Source organism: Daucus carota, chromosome 4, assembly GCF_001625215.2.
Source record: "Daucus carota subsp. sativus chromosome 4, DH1 v3.0, whole genome shotgun sequence".
NCBI classification, from domain to species: domain Eukaryota; kingdom Viridiplantae; phylum Streptophyta; class Magnoliopsida; order Apiales; family Apiaceae; genus Daucus; species Daucus carota.
The window spans coordinates 34,270,935-34,287,640 of NC_030384.2; the positions used below are offsets into that span (position 1 = coordinate 34,270,935).

General features: G+C 35.0%; 2 protein-coding genes across 4 annotated transcripts; both read right to left on the bottom strand.

Annotated features, from left to right (window-relative positions):
* Window positions 1-496: 496 nt before the first annotated feature.
* Window positions 497-8,808, bottom strand: LOC108218774 (LEAF RUST 10 DISEASE-RESISTANCE LOCUS RECEPTOR-LIKE PROTEIN KINASE-like 1.2). 3 transcript variants are annotated; one of them, XM_017391874.2, is made up of 4 exons: window positions 7,859-8,808; window positions 2,065-2,100; window positions 1,721-1,978; window positions 497-1,605 (listed from the first exon to the last, which is right to left on the bottom strand). In XM_017391874.2, the coding sequence occupies exons 1-4, from the start codon at window positions 8,664-8,666 to the stop codon at window positions 686-688; spliced, it is 2,022 nt and encodes a 673-aa protein (XP_017247363.1). In that variant the 5' UTR covers window positions 8,667-8,808; the 3' UTR covers window positions 497-685. The 3 variants fall into 3 exon arrangements, with proteins under 3 accessions (XP_017247363.1, XP_017247364.1, XP_017247365.1); XM_017391875.2 differs by lacking the exon at window positions 7,859-8,808 and adding an exon at window positions 5,329-6,354; XM_017391876.2 differs by lacking the exon at window positions 7,859-8,808 and adding an exon at window positions 2,363-3,290.
* Window positions 8,809-11,637: 2,829 nt separating this feature from the next.
* LOC108218114 (protein NPG1-like) lies at window positions 11,638-15,614 on the bottom strand. Its single transcript, XM_017391036.2, has 6 exons — window positions 15,451-15,614; window positions 14,869-15,106; window positions 13,957-14,197; window positions 12,623-13,833; window positions 12,369-12,516; window positions 11,638-12,137 (listed from the first exon to the last, which is right to left on the bottom strand). The coding sequence occupies exons 1-6, from the start codon at window positions 15,453-15,455 to the stop codon at window positions 11,818-11,820; spliced, it is 2,163 nt and encodes a 720-aa protein (XP_017246525.1). The 5' UTR covers window positions 15,456-15,614; the 3' UTR covers window positions 11,638-11,817.
* Between the last annotated feature and the right edge of the window lie 1,092 nt (window positions 15,615-16,706).

Below are 16,706 nucleotides of genomic sequence, written 5' to 3' on the forward strand. Positions count from 1 at the left end.
GTTAACAAACTTTTTTTAAATGTGAAGTAGTTAGAAAGAAGTTAGGAGGAGGAATTATCACAATTTTGGTTCAGTTATATAAAGGTTTCGCACACTCAGAACAAACACTTTCCCAGCAAGCAAATTAAATATCCAATATGATCTTTGGGTCCTGTGGAGATGGTGTGGACCTGTTAACTGGCACATAGTGTTTTTGCCGTTAGATGAATATCATGTTGTCAGGATTATAACACATCTTTAATATATCAAGCGTTCCGGTGTTTTTTTTTTTTTTGAAAAAATGACCCCATTCACCGTTTAAGTGCCGGACGAGTTCCTGTCCACCGCTTAAAAAATGCCGAACATAATTCGTTCGGCGCTCAAAAGCTAAACAAATTAAAAAGAATATTATAATCCCGACAGCTGGATATACATTCTTTGACGGTTAGAAAACTATGCGCGGGTTAACAATATTGTAAGCTACTTGTCATATTTTGTTCTGTTAACAGTATAATAATAACAGCATAACACTAAATAATACTGATGCAGATGAAGATTTCCATACAGATATACAATAACTATAATATGTATGTACAACTAATAAGGGAATCTACCTGTTGCAAAGAACATGAACAACTTAAACTCTCAAGTCTGAAATTTCAAAAAGTCTGCATACATGCATCAATTTAAACAAGTGGAACAACATTTAGGTGGTTGAACTAGCTGTTGTTGATCTGCTTACCCAATTTGCAGTAACAGAATTCGGTGAAAGAATTTGAGATTCATCCTTTAACAACGAAGAATCATCACCAAGAACATCCGTCTTAACAGTACCATAGTATTTACTCTGAATTCCCAATAAAACTTCGTATACTTTTTTCATTGTTGGCCTGAACTCCCTCCCATTTTGCAGGCATTGAAAGGCCAGCTCTGCCACTTCTGTTATCATGTTCCGTATGTCAGAATCTGTTGCAAATCCAAGATTTGTATCCACAAGTTCTTGCAGCGCGCCATTTTGAATCTTGTTCATTGCCATGTTTGATAAATTGATCTCGTGTCGATGCCTGCTGATGTCTACAGCAGGCATTGATGATATAAGCTCAATCATCACGACTCCAAAGCTATAAACATCACTTTTATCTGTGAGCTGATAGCATTCGTGATACTCAGGGTCTACGTATCCAGGAGTGCCTTGAGGAGCTGTTGAAACATGTGTAACGTCTAGTGGGAATAAACGTGACAAGCCAAAATCAGCAACCTTGACAGAGAAATTGTTGTCTAGGAGAATATTGGTTGTCTTGACATCGCGATGAATGACATCTGAAGCATGAAGATATGACAATGCACTTGCAGTTTCAGTGGCAATTTTCATTCTTGTTTTCCATGTAAGTTTTCCTGGTTTTGCACGACTACCATAGAGATGATCAGCAATTGTACCATTAGGGACATACTCGTAGACAAGTAGAAGCTGTCGACAGTGCTGTGAGGTGCATCCGTAAAGTGGTACAAGGTTCTTATGGCGCAAACGTGTGAGAATTTCTACCTCATTCATAAACTGCTCAACTCTTTTAAAATTGTTCTCATATAACCGTTTTACTGCCACCACACGGCCATCTTGAAGCTTACCTACATCCAAATGCATGAAACTGATTACCTCATGGTGTACAAAGTTTTCTCCCCATATAGTTGACAACATAATCACTGAATCTATACTTCTTATACAACAAGAATTTATGCATACCTTTGTATACTGATCCGAAACCCCCATCGCCAACTTCTCTGCTGGAATCAAAGCTATTTGTGGCTTTCTCCAGGTCAGCATAGCTAAATATTGGAACTCCCATGTAAGTACCTCCTTTCTCAGAATCAGAAATTGAACCTTCATAAGAAGAAATGTTCTGAGACACCAAAAATGAACCATGCTCTGCTTTCTTTCGTCGAATATAGAAGCAGAAAGCAAATGCTGTTAATCCAATGCCGAATGCTAATGAACACAAAGCTGAAAGGAGAACAAAGCTCATTAGTTTTATAAAGATATGCACAAATCAATAGTCAAGGTCACTAAATTTGGACAATGTAAATTACCTATAGCAATCTTCACACCCACTCCCATTTTTTTCCCTGCCAATAATCCAAACTTAGAATTAGTACAAAGGTTAACAGAAATCCTTTTAAATACATACTCAGTTATATGTCATATGCATCACATAGTCTCTACTCCCTCAAGTAGGGAGAAGATTTTCGTAAATTTCACCCACTCAGACCCTACTTCCGAATGGGATATGGTGGCCTAATGGGTATGTAAGTGTGACATGAACATAAGATTAGCAAAGAATATGATAAATGATTTATGAATCATTCAGAGGGTAATAACTAAACTTACCGCATTTTCCAGAACGGACTTGATCATTGCAAATACAGATGAAATTATCATCTAGAGACCCACATCTTCCCCCACTTTTCACACACTTGCTACAATCAACGCCATTCCATTTTAAAGAAAAACCATTTTTCAAAATTTCAGTATAATTCATCTTGACAAAATCTAGATCAACCGCAGTAATAGGTGTAGTAACCGTAGCTTGACATAAATCTACTGAATAATCTTTTTGTAAAAATTCAGGATGGAAAAGAGCAAAGGAATGATGTGAACGATTGCTTGCGCAGCTCAGATTAATTCTGGCTGATTCATCATTAAACGAACAATTGTAAAAGAAGTGTAGCTCCGCGAAATCTAGACCATAGTCGAAAGGACTCCCAGAAATGCTAAAATTATGCAGAGGAGTTGGACAAGAATTTTTATCATTAAAAAGCTCAGAAACCGCAAGCAAAACAGAATTATTCACATAATTAATATCCTTGACGATATAATCATCATCAGAAAGCTTTAGTATCGGGGTTTTGTCGTGGCAAGTAATGCTGAATTGTGGAGAACCACAGTATGGTTCTTGTTTTTGAGGAGTCCAGAAAGGGTAGCTAATATTCGGACCATTTCCGCAATTAAAAGGCAAGCAGGGAGTGAATTTTTGGGTAACAGATTGAGCTCTGATCACTAAGCTGGTGAGGATGAGAATCATAAGAGAAACCTTATATCTAGAGAGGCTTTTGTGATCCATTTGAGGGGGTTGCAAAAACAGAGGAAACAGGGGAGGAGCCTTAAACATATAAACTTGCAAGTAAGAGTTGTGATGACAAAATTATATATCAAGTTGGCTGCAGATCTTTTTGACTTGTTATGGCTTCTGCGTTACCCTACATGCACTCATATAACTTGTCCATTTGTTGTGTGTATACAATTATTTATCATACAAGATTTGAAAACCGTGTCGTACTAGTACATAATAATGAGTGTTTATATAATTAAGCAACAGCAAGAAAACTTTGCCAAAAAGAGGATGGGCACCACTCTGTGGCCAACTCACCTACGTCTAACTAATATTTGCTTTTATTTGACAATTTTCAAATTATTCACAAAAAAACATAACTTGTTAAAGAAGAGATTTTAGTAGTCGAAAATAATTGGTTGAGACCGTAACTTTAGGAGATTATTATTCAAGATCATAGGTTCGATTTCACTGGAAAAGTAACTGAATTGTTGCGTGAGTACGAGTGTATTACCAGTTTTTCAAAGTAGTCAAGGTATGTGAAATCTGACTCTGACATCGAACTATATAAAAAAAGAATGTCCGACAGATGGCACGATATAAGCATGAAAATGAACTAACACAAAATTTGAGTGATATTTAAATTTTGCAAGAAACACTAAGGAAATTGAAATTATTAAACTATATGATGAATAATTGCATATTTGACCATGGTTAGAGTTGAGATAAGCTAGATGTACATGTCTAAACGTCCAAGGAACAAACAATTGAAGTCATGATTTGTAAGAGTCTAAGAGCATCGCTATCAAAAAGCAGCATTGGAGGTGACATCTAAGCATTGTCATGTTGATATCAGAAATGGAGAGGGAGGATTGCAAGTGTATGATTGAGTGGAGAGGAGAGACTTTGGAGGAGTCAAGGGAGGGGTTGGTTAAGTTGAACCGAAAGTATAGATAATATACCCCAACTATTGAATTCAACAACTAAAGGAAATCTTTTCTCATTGCTTTCCCATGCGCTGAAAGTTACACCACTCGGTGCGTTGTTTCATTTGATTGTTACATTATACTCGTAGGAAATGAACTAGTTCAGTTTCACATACTGTGTTGCCTTTCTTCCGGATGTCAAAGTTGTAAAATAAAGAGAGATTATTGATTTGGCAATTTTTTGATTTATTTTATATCAGTTACTCCCTCAGCCTAGCAGATTCTTTACCTTACTTTTTCACACGTATTTTGAGGCTCTTATAAATTATAGTTTCATAATATTTTTTTTAAAAAAATCCCTTAATAAAAGTTTGACAAGTTTAAACTTTTATTCAAATGAAAAATATAATTAAAAAAATTTATGAAACTACAATTTATAGAAATCTGTTGATGATACATGCAAACACAAACATGAGTATTAAGTATTAACCGAATAGTGATGAATGATGATTGAATTTCATGAGCCCCTTTGCATCAGAAAAGTTATTATCATGGTATGAGGCCCAAAATAGTGGCCCAAGTAATCTTTTATGGGCTTTAAGAAAACTTTATATGCAAAAGAAAAGGCTTATGCTAGAATATTCAGACTCTAAGATTGACAGATTGTGTATTGTTTGATTGTTCTCTGCACTAAAAGCCCTTTCATTTCAGATATGGCCCATATATATTTTGAATACAACTTCTAATCTGGAGGACCAAGAAAATATAATTGGAATTTTCTTACCTGTTACCCTATCAGGTAATTACCACATACTTACCTTAATTGTAAACTTGTTTCTATCTTTATTCAAGTGTCTAAATTTGACTACTGTTTATTTACAAAGAAACAGTATTAGTATTTAGGTGTTCAATTTGGGCAGCTAATATTAAAAACTCAGTTGTACCTTCCCCCATTAAATCTAGCCCCCATCTGAGTTGACTCTTGACAGCCGCTACATTCATTTAATCAAAATATCTTACTTTTCAGGAAAACGTCGAAAAATATTTAAGAATATGAACTATTTTCCTAAAATGAGTATTTAATTGAGCTATATAAGTTGAGGCAAGCAAGGCCAATATGAGTTCTTAGAACATATGCAACGGACTTGGTTAAGTTAGATTGCCTGATTGAAGAAGATATTGTGTTCCCATAATATTAATTATTTTTTGAATTATTATATTATTAATATTTCAGATTGTTAACGTCTACAGGTTCGACAGATATAGTCGATATGAAAAGATTGACTATACGGTAGAATAAAAGAAGACGAGAAACACACCTTGTTTACATGGATGATCATACGCTCCATCCTGACAAAGACATGTCAATTTACTCAGGTCGAATCCAGACCAACACAATCCACCCCAACTCTTACACGCATTGCAAGCGTAATCATTCATCTTATAATACACATCGAAGCTCGGATTCAGCAATTCATCTAATTCCTTCGTTGCATTCCTCTTGAAATCGGCCACAACGGTTTTGTCAACCGGGACTACGATTTTCACTTTACATGATATCAGAGCGTCGAAATGATACACTGGAAATGACTCATTCCCGAAAAACACAATGTCTTTTAGTCCCGAATCACGACTCGTGCAAGTCGCGTTATCACGAAGACTCGGATTCTCTGGTCGAATTTTTGTGTCACTAGAACAGTTGTAGAACATGTTAAGATCTTCGGTCTGAGCTCCGTAATCAAAGAGCTTTTTGTCCAAGGTCCCGTTAAATATCTGCGATGGACAGCTATCAGCTTGTAAATCTCCGCGACTAATCTTAATTTCATGACTAGTTTGATCAATACCAAAAACCCGAAACGTGTAATTTAAGCCCGTGTCTAAAACTGCAAATTCGTCGTCTTTACAGCTCAGTTTGAAGCTTGGAAGTCCGCAGTAATAAGGCCGGTCTCCTCCCCAGAAAGGGTACCCGATTTCCTTTATTCTCCCTCCGCAGCTGAAGTTTTTGTAGCAATTTTCGTAATAAGTCTTGAAATCTTGAGCATGATCACAAGGAAGTAGAAGCAGGAGGTGGAGCGAAATGATTATGCAGTGTAGATGAAAGGAACTGGAATGATGAGTAAACATTTGTGATGGCTCATGAATGAAAAATAAGAGTTGATGAATTTGAAGAGATTGAATGGTGGAGAGAATTGTGAATTATTGAATTCAAGATAGTCAAGTGGAACAAATATTCAACTAAGGCAAAAAGAAATATATTGAAATATATAATGCTCTGGTGAATAAAAGCAAGAGACCAATTCTTGGTCAGTGGACATAGTGAACTTGTTAACAATGTTCCTCTGTATCGAATAGTATGAAAAATATAAGATTTAAATAGAGGGTCATGGTCCGGGTTCGCAATAAGGTAGTTCCCCAACATTGACTCTTTGTCTTTGACCATTAGATTACAGGATTAATGGTTTGGATCCTCAGGCCGTGGGTATTCACATTCTGGTGAGCAGCCTTTCTGCATGAACTCCTTTGATCTGTGTACATGTCACCGGAGGAGACCCTACTTTTGAGCGGAATATAATTATTAATGTTCGGTTTGATTGATTTAATAATTACATTTGAAGTAGAGGTTCTAAGCTAAAAAAAACTTCTGCAGAGCCACTCATTGTATTTTTCCTTGGTGGAATGCAGATCTTTGTTAGAATTTTCGCGAGAACCTTATGCAGAGACCTTCTTTGTAATTTTTTCAAGGTTCATGGTAAAGGAGTGGTGCTTGATGTCCTCCGTCTGGCTACAGTTTCCCTAGAAAATTTGAAAGCACGAAAAATGGACCAATATACCAGGTGATCAAATGGTTGGAGAAGCTTGTGGGAACTGATTCGTACCAGTTTCCAGCAAGTTATAGACTGACAGAAAATTTTTGTTGAATATTAGTCTGTGGTAGTTTCTAAACACCTGGGAATCTAGGATGGTAAAGAATTACCCAATGTTTGATGGATGATTAACCAGAGTCAAACAGAGATTATTATAACGTGTGCGGTGAGTAATTGTGTATTGTTTCATAATTTGTGAATACATATTCAACTAGTTTCCTAGCATTGAGAAATTACTGTATTATACAGAACTTTCGATCATTATAGTTGAATGTCATGAAGCTGTCAACGTTCATGCCTCTGTGTGTTCTCAGTCATCATCTTCTTTTTACACTATAGTTCAATTTTAGATGACTTTTTTGGTGTCCTCCACAAAATTCAATAACTCAATATTGATTTTTGTGATCCTCATCTTTCGTACTTTTCAAATAAAATTTCACAGAAACTGGCGGGTTTTATGAGGACAATCACATTCTACGTAGTAAATTCTAGGTGAATTTCATCCTGCTAAGACCTTACCTACGAATAGCATAAACTAGTTTTACATTGGTCTGGTTTAGTTAAGTTGAATTCACTGTCAACTATCTGGGCTCGACATCAAAGAAATCAAGATACAGTTAACCACAATCCAAGCAATATGAGGCTTCTTCATAAATGTAAACAAATCTAACACAAAATTACTCACATCTTCTGGCATATCATGGCAGACCTTTCTTAATTCTTATGCAAACGACTACATACCGGTCACTTGAAACCACCACGTATTAGAACCGATATCTAGAGTACACAATCATTTTAAGACAGGACCAAATGAGTTCTAAAAGTAACATTAACTATGAAAAGTTCTACCTGTTTTAGCTCTATCTCAAGGAACTCATGGGTATAGCTCAAATGTGATCAAACTTTCATCAGCAAAGTTCTTTTTTTCGACTTCTAAATCTTAATGCATATGTACTAAAATGGGAAAAAGTTTAGATGCACTAACCGTGATCCGGACATGAGACAGGATAAGCTCCATCGCGACAGAGGCACCGAAAACGCTTTGCATCTGTATCAAGAGATCCACACAAGCCACTGGAATTCACACAAGCTGAGCAAGCGACTTCATCAATTATATAATCAAGCGTGAACCCCTGCTTCAACACTTCAACTAATGACATTGTACCATTCAGTCTGTACTCATCAAACGCCTTTCGGAGCACTGGAGCTACTAGCTGAATCTTACATTGCTCAAAAAACTGCAGCTGAGCTTCTGAAAAAGACTCTGCTACATAATAGCCATTACTTGGAACCCCTTTTTTCAAACACTTAAAATCATCCCAAATTAAGCTACCAGGCAAGTTAATATTCAGACCATCAGGGCAATCATAGTACACATATATAACCTCACTTTTCGGACTGCTCCCAAAGCGAGTTCTGTTCAAAACTGTACTATTGAGCACAGGAGGACATAAGCTTGTATCATCTTCAAAACCAGTACTTGTAATCCAAATTTCATGATCAGGCTGACTGATGTTAAGTACCCGAAATGAGAAAGAATCAATAGTGATTGTTGGGTAATTTTTCGCGGTATCGCATGTCAGCTCAAAACCTTCAAGGCCACAGTATGATGGTCTGTTGTTGCCCCAGAAAGGGTAGCTCAGCTGAACAGATTCTTGGCCACACTCAAATTTTGTTTCAAGGCATTTGGAGTAGTGTTCGAAATCTTTGGCATGACCCTCTTGGAAAGTAGATAGAATAACAAGTTTGATGATAAGTACCAAGATTTTTGATGAGAAAAATGGAAGATTCATTTCAGGAACTAACAGAAGAACAGACTGCTGATATGATGAATATGTATGTTCAGTGTCTGTTTTTGAGACAAATTAAATGGAGTTCTTTGGAGTTTCCATAAAGTGGGCTGCAGCTGATTACTATAAAGAAAGACTAATACTCCTATAATGGAAGTTTGTGGAATCTGCAAAATTGTGTTATAACTTGTAACTATAAACATATAATAGTCTCCGTTACAATTTCAATTTGCATGTCCAATTTTAGGAAGAAAATTTGTTCAATTTAGTTGTCCAATTCAACATGTAAATTTATTCAAAATCAATTCTACTTCACATATATTATTTATATTTTTTGAATCAACCTCATTCCACATATAACAATCATTTAATATAATTAATTTTCCACTTTTTTTAAACTGTTCGATTTTTTAAAAGTGGGTATCCAATTTAAAACGGAAGGAGTATATTCTCCAACGTGAACTCCATCGACTCTTTGTAATCATCTTTTGACAGATTATTTGTTGAAGAGTGTTATATGAATAAAATTGGATATAAAATTTTATATAGATGATATGACAATTGATACGTGATACTTTAATTGATACTATTTATGTGAACAGACGGAGTTTATTCCAATTAAAACTTAACACATTATTTTGAAAAAGATTTTGTATCCAATTTTATGTCAGAAATATATTTCTTATTCGTTAACAAATTATAAATACTAAAATTAAGTAATTAAATTGCTCATTAATAATGGAAGCACTTGCATTAATTTTATTATTTTTGTCAATAAAAATTGTTAAAAAGATATTTAAGCAATCACTATCTAGCAAGATCTGTTCTTCCATGCCGATGAAAAAGATAGATCAAATTAAAAAACAAAAAAACAAATACCAACTGCTACTTACTTTACAATAATTATGAGGCTAGCTCATCTTTTTTAACTACTAATTGGTACCTGATAGAGACCAAACTATGACCTACAATATACGAACGCCATTGACTTCAAGGTTTGGTAGAATAAAATAATTTATCCAAATTTTTTTTTTGTCATAATAATTTATCCGAATTCTATGGATATTTGGAGATGGTAATATCATATTCGACCCTAAATCTAGTTCAATCCGTAATCTGATTTGTTCGGACAAAATTCGAAAGTGACCCAAAAATCATCCGATTAACTTGAAATGGATTCGAAATAACTCGAAATCTGCTAATTCCGCTTCCTTTATACATTATTTTGAATAATATTTTAATTTTTTAAATTACTAGACATTCACATTCTATTGACTTATAACTAAAATTATTAAAATATTTAAATAAATTTAGTCACATTATCCAATTAATTACGTGACGAACACTGTCCCTAACAACGAAGATCTTGTGCCGAAAAAATTCCTGCTAATTTATAGCAGGAAGATGAATCTAAAATATATGTTTAAAGTGCGGATAAGCGTTTGTATTCACATAAAAATCACGTACAATGTTTTAATTGATAAAAAATAATATAATTATTGTTAAAAGCGATTGTTAGGAACCGGACGCATCTACTTTTCAATCATAATCATTTTTTTTATTTTAAATAATTTTTCACTTCAAAGAACAAATCACTTGATTTAAATTTAACCAAATGACTTCTTAATTTTTGTTAAAACTCTAAATGAATTTACCCAAAATATTTCCGCGAAAATTTAAGAGCCAGACTTCGGTTCTGACCACCTCAGCACTCCATGCAATGCATTTTGTAATAACAAATGATGTACAATAATATGGTTAAATTATCCTGCAATAAATATATTATTATAGTTTAAAAAAAACATAATAGTTGTATAATTTTTTTGATAATTAAATCTAAATTAATTTGATATAATAGAATTGAGTGATATCTATCCTCTGTAATATGTCATAGACTCATATGTGTGCAGTGCGCGAAATCTCTTGCGCGACCCAGTGTTTATCTTTCCTCCATGTGCAGCAGATATGTTATTAACATCATCGTTATGCATGTCTGTCGTCTGATGCCCATATTTTATGAATTAATGCTGTTAGAAGTTGCGGCTTTAGCAGCTTTCGTCCCTTCTGAAATTCTGGAAAATCAATTATCTGTATCTACAGCAACTTTAAATTTTTATTACTTTCTGAATAATGCCGACACTGTTGTTTTATCAATTGCGTCGGTTCTGAACATCACCGCCATTATTGGTCTGATCATTCGCGTCGGTTCTAATTTATGCTGACGTTATTGATGTACCATTTGCATCGATCCTGAAAAACATCGACGCTATTGATGTATTGATCTGATCATTTGCATCGGTTCTGAAAATATTCAGTGTTGAACATATCCATTTGATAGCACATATAAAATGGGGACGAGCATCCCTCAAATATCTACCTATTTTTTATAATTAAAAAGTATTTATATATGTAATAAATATTGTATATATGCATGGTGTAATTGTTTTACGAAATTTGATATTTATTTCCGATCTATTATTAGGTGCGATCAGAAGGAGGTTATTGACCGAGGGTATTGGTTGAATCTGTACCGATAGTAAATATACTGGAAAATCTTATTTAATAATAAAAAGTTGTATTTCTTGTGATATACTTGGTCATAGAAAACACCATACCAACATATATGATAGTTAAGTTATTGTATTTTAGTTCCTCGTTCATGTGGTACAGATTCATGCCATCATCCAGTCAACCATGTACAACATCCAGTCTTTAACAGTTATCCAGATAACTTTCCAGAAGCTGAATTGGGAGTTATTGGGCCTTAGGCCCAGTTAGATCATCATTTCTTCATGTTAGCCAATGTTCCGATCTTCCAAAGAAATTTCCCAAAATTTTCTAAACAAATGTGTTAATGTCTGTTTTAAGCGAAATTGGGAATCGGAACTAATCGGTAAGTCTTCAGAATTTACAGGAGATTTTTTGAAAAAATTGATAATTTTCAATCAAATTAAAGTGTAATCATAAATCGGTAAAAAGAAATCTGGAATTTTTAGAATACTGCCTCTGGCTTACAAATAGCACTGAGATACATGAACACATATCATTTCCTAATAATGCAAAATCTGTATATGAAGTGATCCCGAGACCATCCTCAAGAAATGATCTCCCAGAATCTCATTTTAATAATTCATAACAAAATTGTTGCGTTCATTTAAAGAACGGAGCTAAAGCTTTCAATGGGATCAGATTCTTCAAGCATTGTGGCAGCCTGGAAGCACTCTGCAGCATCCGCTAGTCGACCATCATCTCTATGTACCAATGCCAATTGGTACCAGGCCATACGGTTAGTTGGCTCGATCCTCAGAGCATCAGAGAGTATGGTTCTTGCAGAGGCCAACCATTTTGTGCCCATCTTAGGTAATAGAGCACCAAGCAAGATCTTGCAAGGTACATTACAGGGTTCTATCATAAGAGCATTGACATAAGCAGCCAAAGCTTCAGTAACTTCTCCACGCGTCTCGCACATAATACCTGGACTCAATCACTACTGCAATTAGAATCATCCATGTTACCATATTCTTCAGTGCAGATACTGTCAAAAGTTACATCTAAAAGTCTTCAATTAATAGATTTGTGTATTGACTACAATTATACATTACTTTCATCATAATTCTAAATTTGGAACTGAAATGTATGTTTGCTAAGGAATATGTAATGCGGTTACATATTTTCCTAAGAAAAAATGTAAAGAACATAACTTGCCTTCTGCATACAGGGTTTCTGCAGAATACTCAACAAGCTCTTTAGCTTTTCCTAAGCATACCTCTGCATCCTTCCACTGGAAAAGGCTGGCGTACAAAGTTGAAAGACCATGCCAAACGTCATACTCATTAACCATACTTCCCTCGTCCTGTCACAGATACAAAGTACAAATGATATCCCAAATCAAACAAGTAAAAACAGAAACCACTGCTAACGGATCTGAAATTGTTAATAACAAAATATTTAGGAAATGCCTGAGAAGTATTGCGGAGAGGCGCCTGAGATTTCTTCTGAGCTTGAACTAATGCAAGGAGATAGCTATAACTTTCAATCGCATCCTTGTGTAGAGACTGTGCAGTTTTAAGCTTTGCTTTCATCCTTAGGAGTGTTCCTTGATCCCACTTTGCTGTTTCATCTAAGGCTGCATCTGTGACAACTTGAGCTTCTGAAAATCTTTGCTGAGCAGACAAAACTAAAACAAGTAATCTCCAACCCTTTAATATGGATCCTCCAGTTATGTCAACGTACTTCTTGGCATAATGCAGAGCTGCATTTAAATTTCTGTGTTCTGCATATTGAACACCTAAATCAAAAATCAGCTCTGAGTTATTGGGGTCTAAAGTAACTGCCTTGTCTAATGATTTCAAAGCTTCAGACTGCAGACGTGATCTCTCATAGTCTGACAAAGAAACTTTAGACTGTTTTGCTAAACAAAGACTTAAAACGCGAAGACTAACACCCTCCAGATACTTGTTTAAACCATGAGCATTGTCAATCGCTCTACGAGCATATCCCACTCCCTCAGCAGCAAGAAGGTTGTCTTCACTGCAGATCTTCGCTGCCAATAACAATGATACAATGTCATCTGGATTTTCATGTTTATGCAAACATTTTCTTAACAGATTTATGGCAGTTTCATTATGCCCTGATCCACCAAAGCAAAGAGACAACAATTTCCAGCGTTCAACACGATGTAATAGCCCAGGCATGATCTCTTCAAGTTGTTTTGCTAGAACAGACGTCTGGCTGCATAGAGATAGAGCATATGTAAGGTGTTCAATAACGGAAGGATCCCAACGAGCCTTACTGAGTTGAAAATTTCTCATAGCTAGCATCAAAAGTAATATAGCTTCTTCAAAACTGTTCCGAGGCACGTATGGACCATCCGTTGTTGAATCTGCAGTTGGTGGGGTAACATCCACGCCACAGTACAGTAAGAGTACTGCAAAATCTTTCTGGATCCTTGCACAGCAGCCATTCTCAAGATTCAACTGATTAACTAAAGCACGTCGATAAGCAGTTATTGTTTCAGAAAAACTATCACAAAGCTTCGATAGCTGTGGCAGAAGCTCTGCAGCATGACTGATTGTCTCTTGCAACTTACTATCAATTAGTGTATCAGGTACTCCTTGAGGGAATATTTTTTCTACAGCATCAAGCAAACTTCCACATTCTTGAGCAGATTCTGCAAAGAACGAAAAATCAAAATATGGTGGATTATGAGATCTTATCAGAACATAAAGGTGATAAAAACGTGACAGACTAGTTTTTTCAGTGCAGGGAACACACATCTGGGACAGCTTCGTACCCCTTGTTTTCCCTAGCTTTTGAAGACACTTGGCTTTTATATATCTGCCTTCAAGCAGCAGAGTAGCCGGATGCTGTGACGGTCCAGATTCACTGCGAGGACGGCCCTTCTTAGGTGGTTGTTTCTCAGTGGGTGGTATTTTCTGGATAGCAGCTTGAAGATCAGCACCATTTATAATACGGAGAGCACTTTCAACTTTTCCTCTCTGATATTGCAGTCTTCCTAGAAGAATTTTGGCTTCCTGCATATATATATATCAACAATCTATGAAGGGATCATACATTTATACATGCCAACAGTAGTGCCAGAATATGACAATAATCGGTTTGGACACTGAAACAGATTTTGTATACTTGGTTGAAAAAAGTAATTCTAAAATAAGTTCAGTTCATATGTTTAACACACAACAAACAACTGATAATCCCGAGCCTTCTTGTCTGGTTGATACCCCACTGTAAAAAGAGGGTCCAAACCTCAGCCAAGGCAGGAGCGTGTGTAGATTAAAATCTAAATAGTTGACTCGCCAAAAAGAACCCCATTAAACAATCTGCTAATTGTAGCAGGAGCATATATCTGGTAGCAATATATCTATAATCGCACAAATTACTAACTTCTTCTGGATTCTCTTGGTTTACTATGTCTATAGTTAGCGATTAACAACATTGAACGAACAATGGTATCCAGATAACAATAAACATGATCACATGCCAAAACAGAAAACATGCTTTAACCACAGGCTCACATTCAGCATACTATCTTAATACATCTCAATGCTCAACATAATTATCATATCATTAGATAAAAGATACAGATTAGATCCATTCACCTCTTCGTTTATTCTATGCATCAACTGATTAATCCACAATTAAGAAAGTAAGACACAAATCATAGACAAGTTTTAGTGTGCCAAACCTCGGAACTTATCATCAACTTCTCACACAAACTAGATTCTGAATCTTCAACATTTCCCGCATCAAGCTTTTCCTCAATTGTATCAGCTTTTATACAAACTCCATTTGCACTGAACTGCCAGACCGCAGGTTCACTGATAAGCTTACCGTCCTCCTCAGACATACTTGTTATCCTATGTAGCTTCTTCTTTCCTTTTACAAAACCAACACAACAGGATATCCCCAAACAATCATATCCTCTGCATAACATTCAAAGAAAAAACATTTAATTTCAAAAATTCAAATGAAACATTACAGACAGAGTAACAGATTTCAAGCCACATCGAAAGGGAAATCGAAATGTTAACACACATGCACATATATAATACAATGCATGCTAATATTCATCTAGGCATTTATTCAAATATGAACAAAGGGTTCATTTAGAAAGCCAAAAAAAACATACATTTCATTAAACAAATGTGACATAACATGTAAACACAAAAGTGGCCATATTGAAATGCAGAAAAAAGATTAGACATTAAAGCTCAAACCTTGATTAATAGCTATAAATGATTCAAGAATGTGATCAACAGGTAATTACCCCATTAGCAGCTCAAATCTTTAAACTTTTCATACACATTATGCGTATTCATTATATACATGCAGAGAGATATGTGACAAGGGAGATTTTCATAGAATCATACTAATAATCTGGACCAATGAAATTGCAGAAACTCTAATCTCGCCGTTTGACCCCTAAATTTACCCCACACAACGCAACAATATTTTTTATAATTTACAAATTTTGTAAAGATATATAGACTCTTGGTCTGTTTCATTTCATTTGCTGTTAGGTAATTTAGGTTTAATATTTTTTTAAAAAGAGAATACCATGTAATCAGGGGCGGATCTAGGAAGAGGCGGGGGACACGTGTCCCCCTAATTTATTTTTCTTACATTTTTCTACCATTCTAAATTTTGCAAAATTATAAAAGTGCCTTCAAAAAATTTAAAAATATATAGGTGTTTTTCGAAAATTTGCTTCGTGCCCCTTTAACATTTGTGGGCTAGATCCGCCCATGCATATAATCGCGTTTTATTTTTTTGTATATTTACAAATAAATTAATTTACTTTTGAAAAGTTAACACGCATTTTTGGGTGTTTTGAATGATCTGAATTCGGATTACAACTTTTTTGCTGCAACTCACATACTTAAGATTTATTGTTGATTTTTCGTGATAATTTAATAACAAGAAAAGAGGATATAACTGAGCATTATTTATGCATCTCTTTTCCTTCCTCGTATCCTCAGCTACAGTATATGTACTCTGTTTTGGTTTATGTTTCTTGAGACTCTTTTGCCATAAAATGTCCACATTTCACAAAATTTAGTTGGAATATGTACTTTAAATAATGGATAAACAGAGGGGGTTTTATTTTTATTTTTTATGATCAAACAGCTACTTGTTTAACAAGGAACCTTCACATTTCGTTAATAGAGCGAGTAAAATATCATTGAACCAAGATTTTAAGGAACCTTCACATTTCGTAAAGAAAGCGAGTAAGATATCATTGAACCAAGATTTCATGTGTTCAAGGATTCTCTTAATTATGGATATGACCTTTATCCGAGTTTAAGTTGGATGTAGTTTTTAATTATCTTTTGATTTATGTACAAAATTTTTACTTTCGAGTCGGATAATTCTAATAAGTAGATGCATATAACAATATATTTAGATAATTCTAATAATAAGTAGATGCATATAACAATATACTTGTTTTCATGCGCTAGATAGTAAAGGTAAATCATTATAATAAGTACATCTTACATTAACGCATTCTTACCAATGACACCA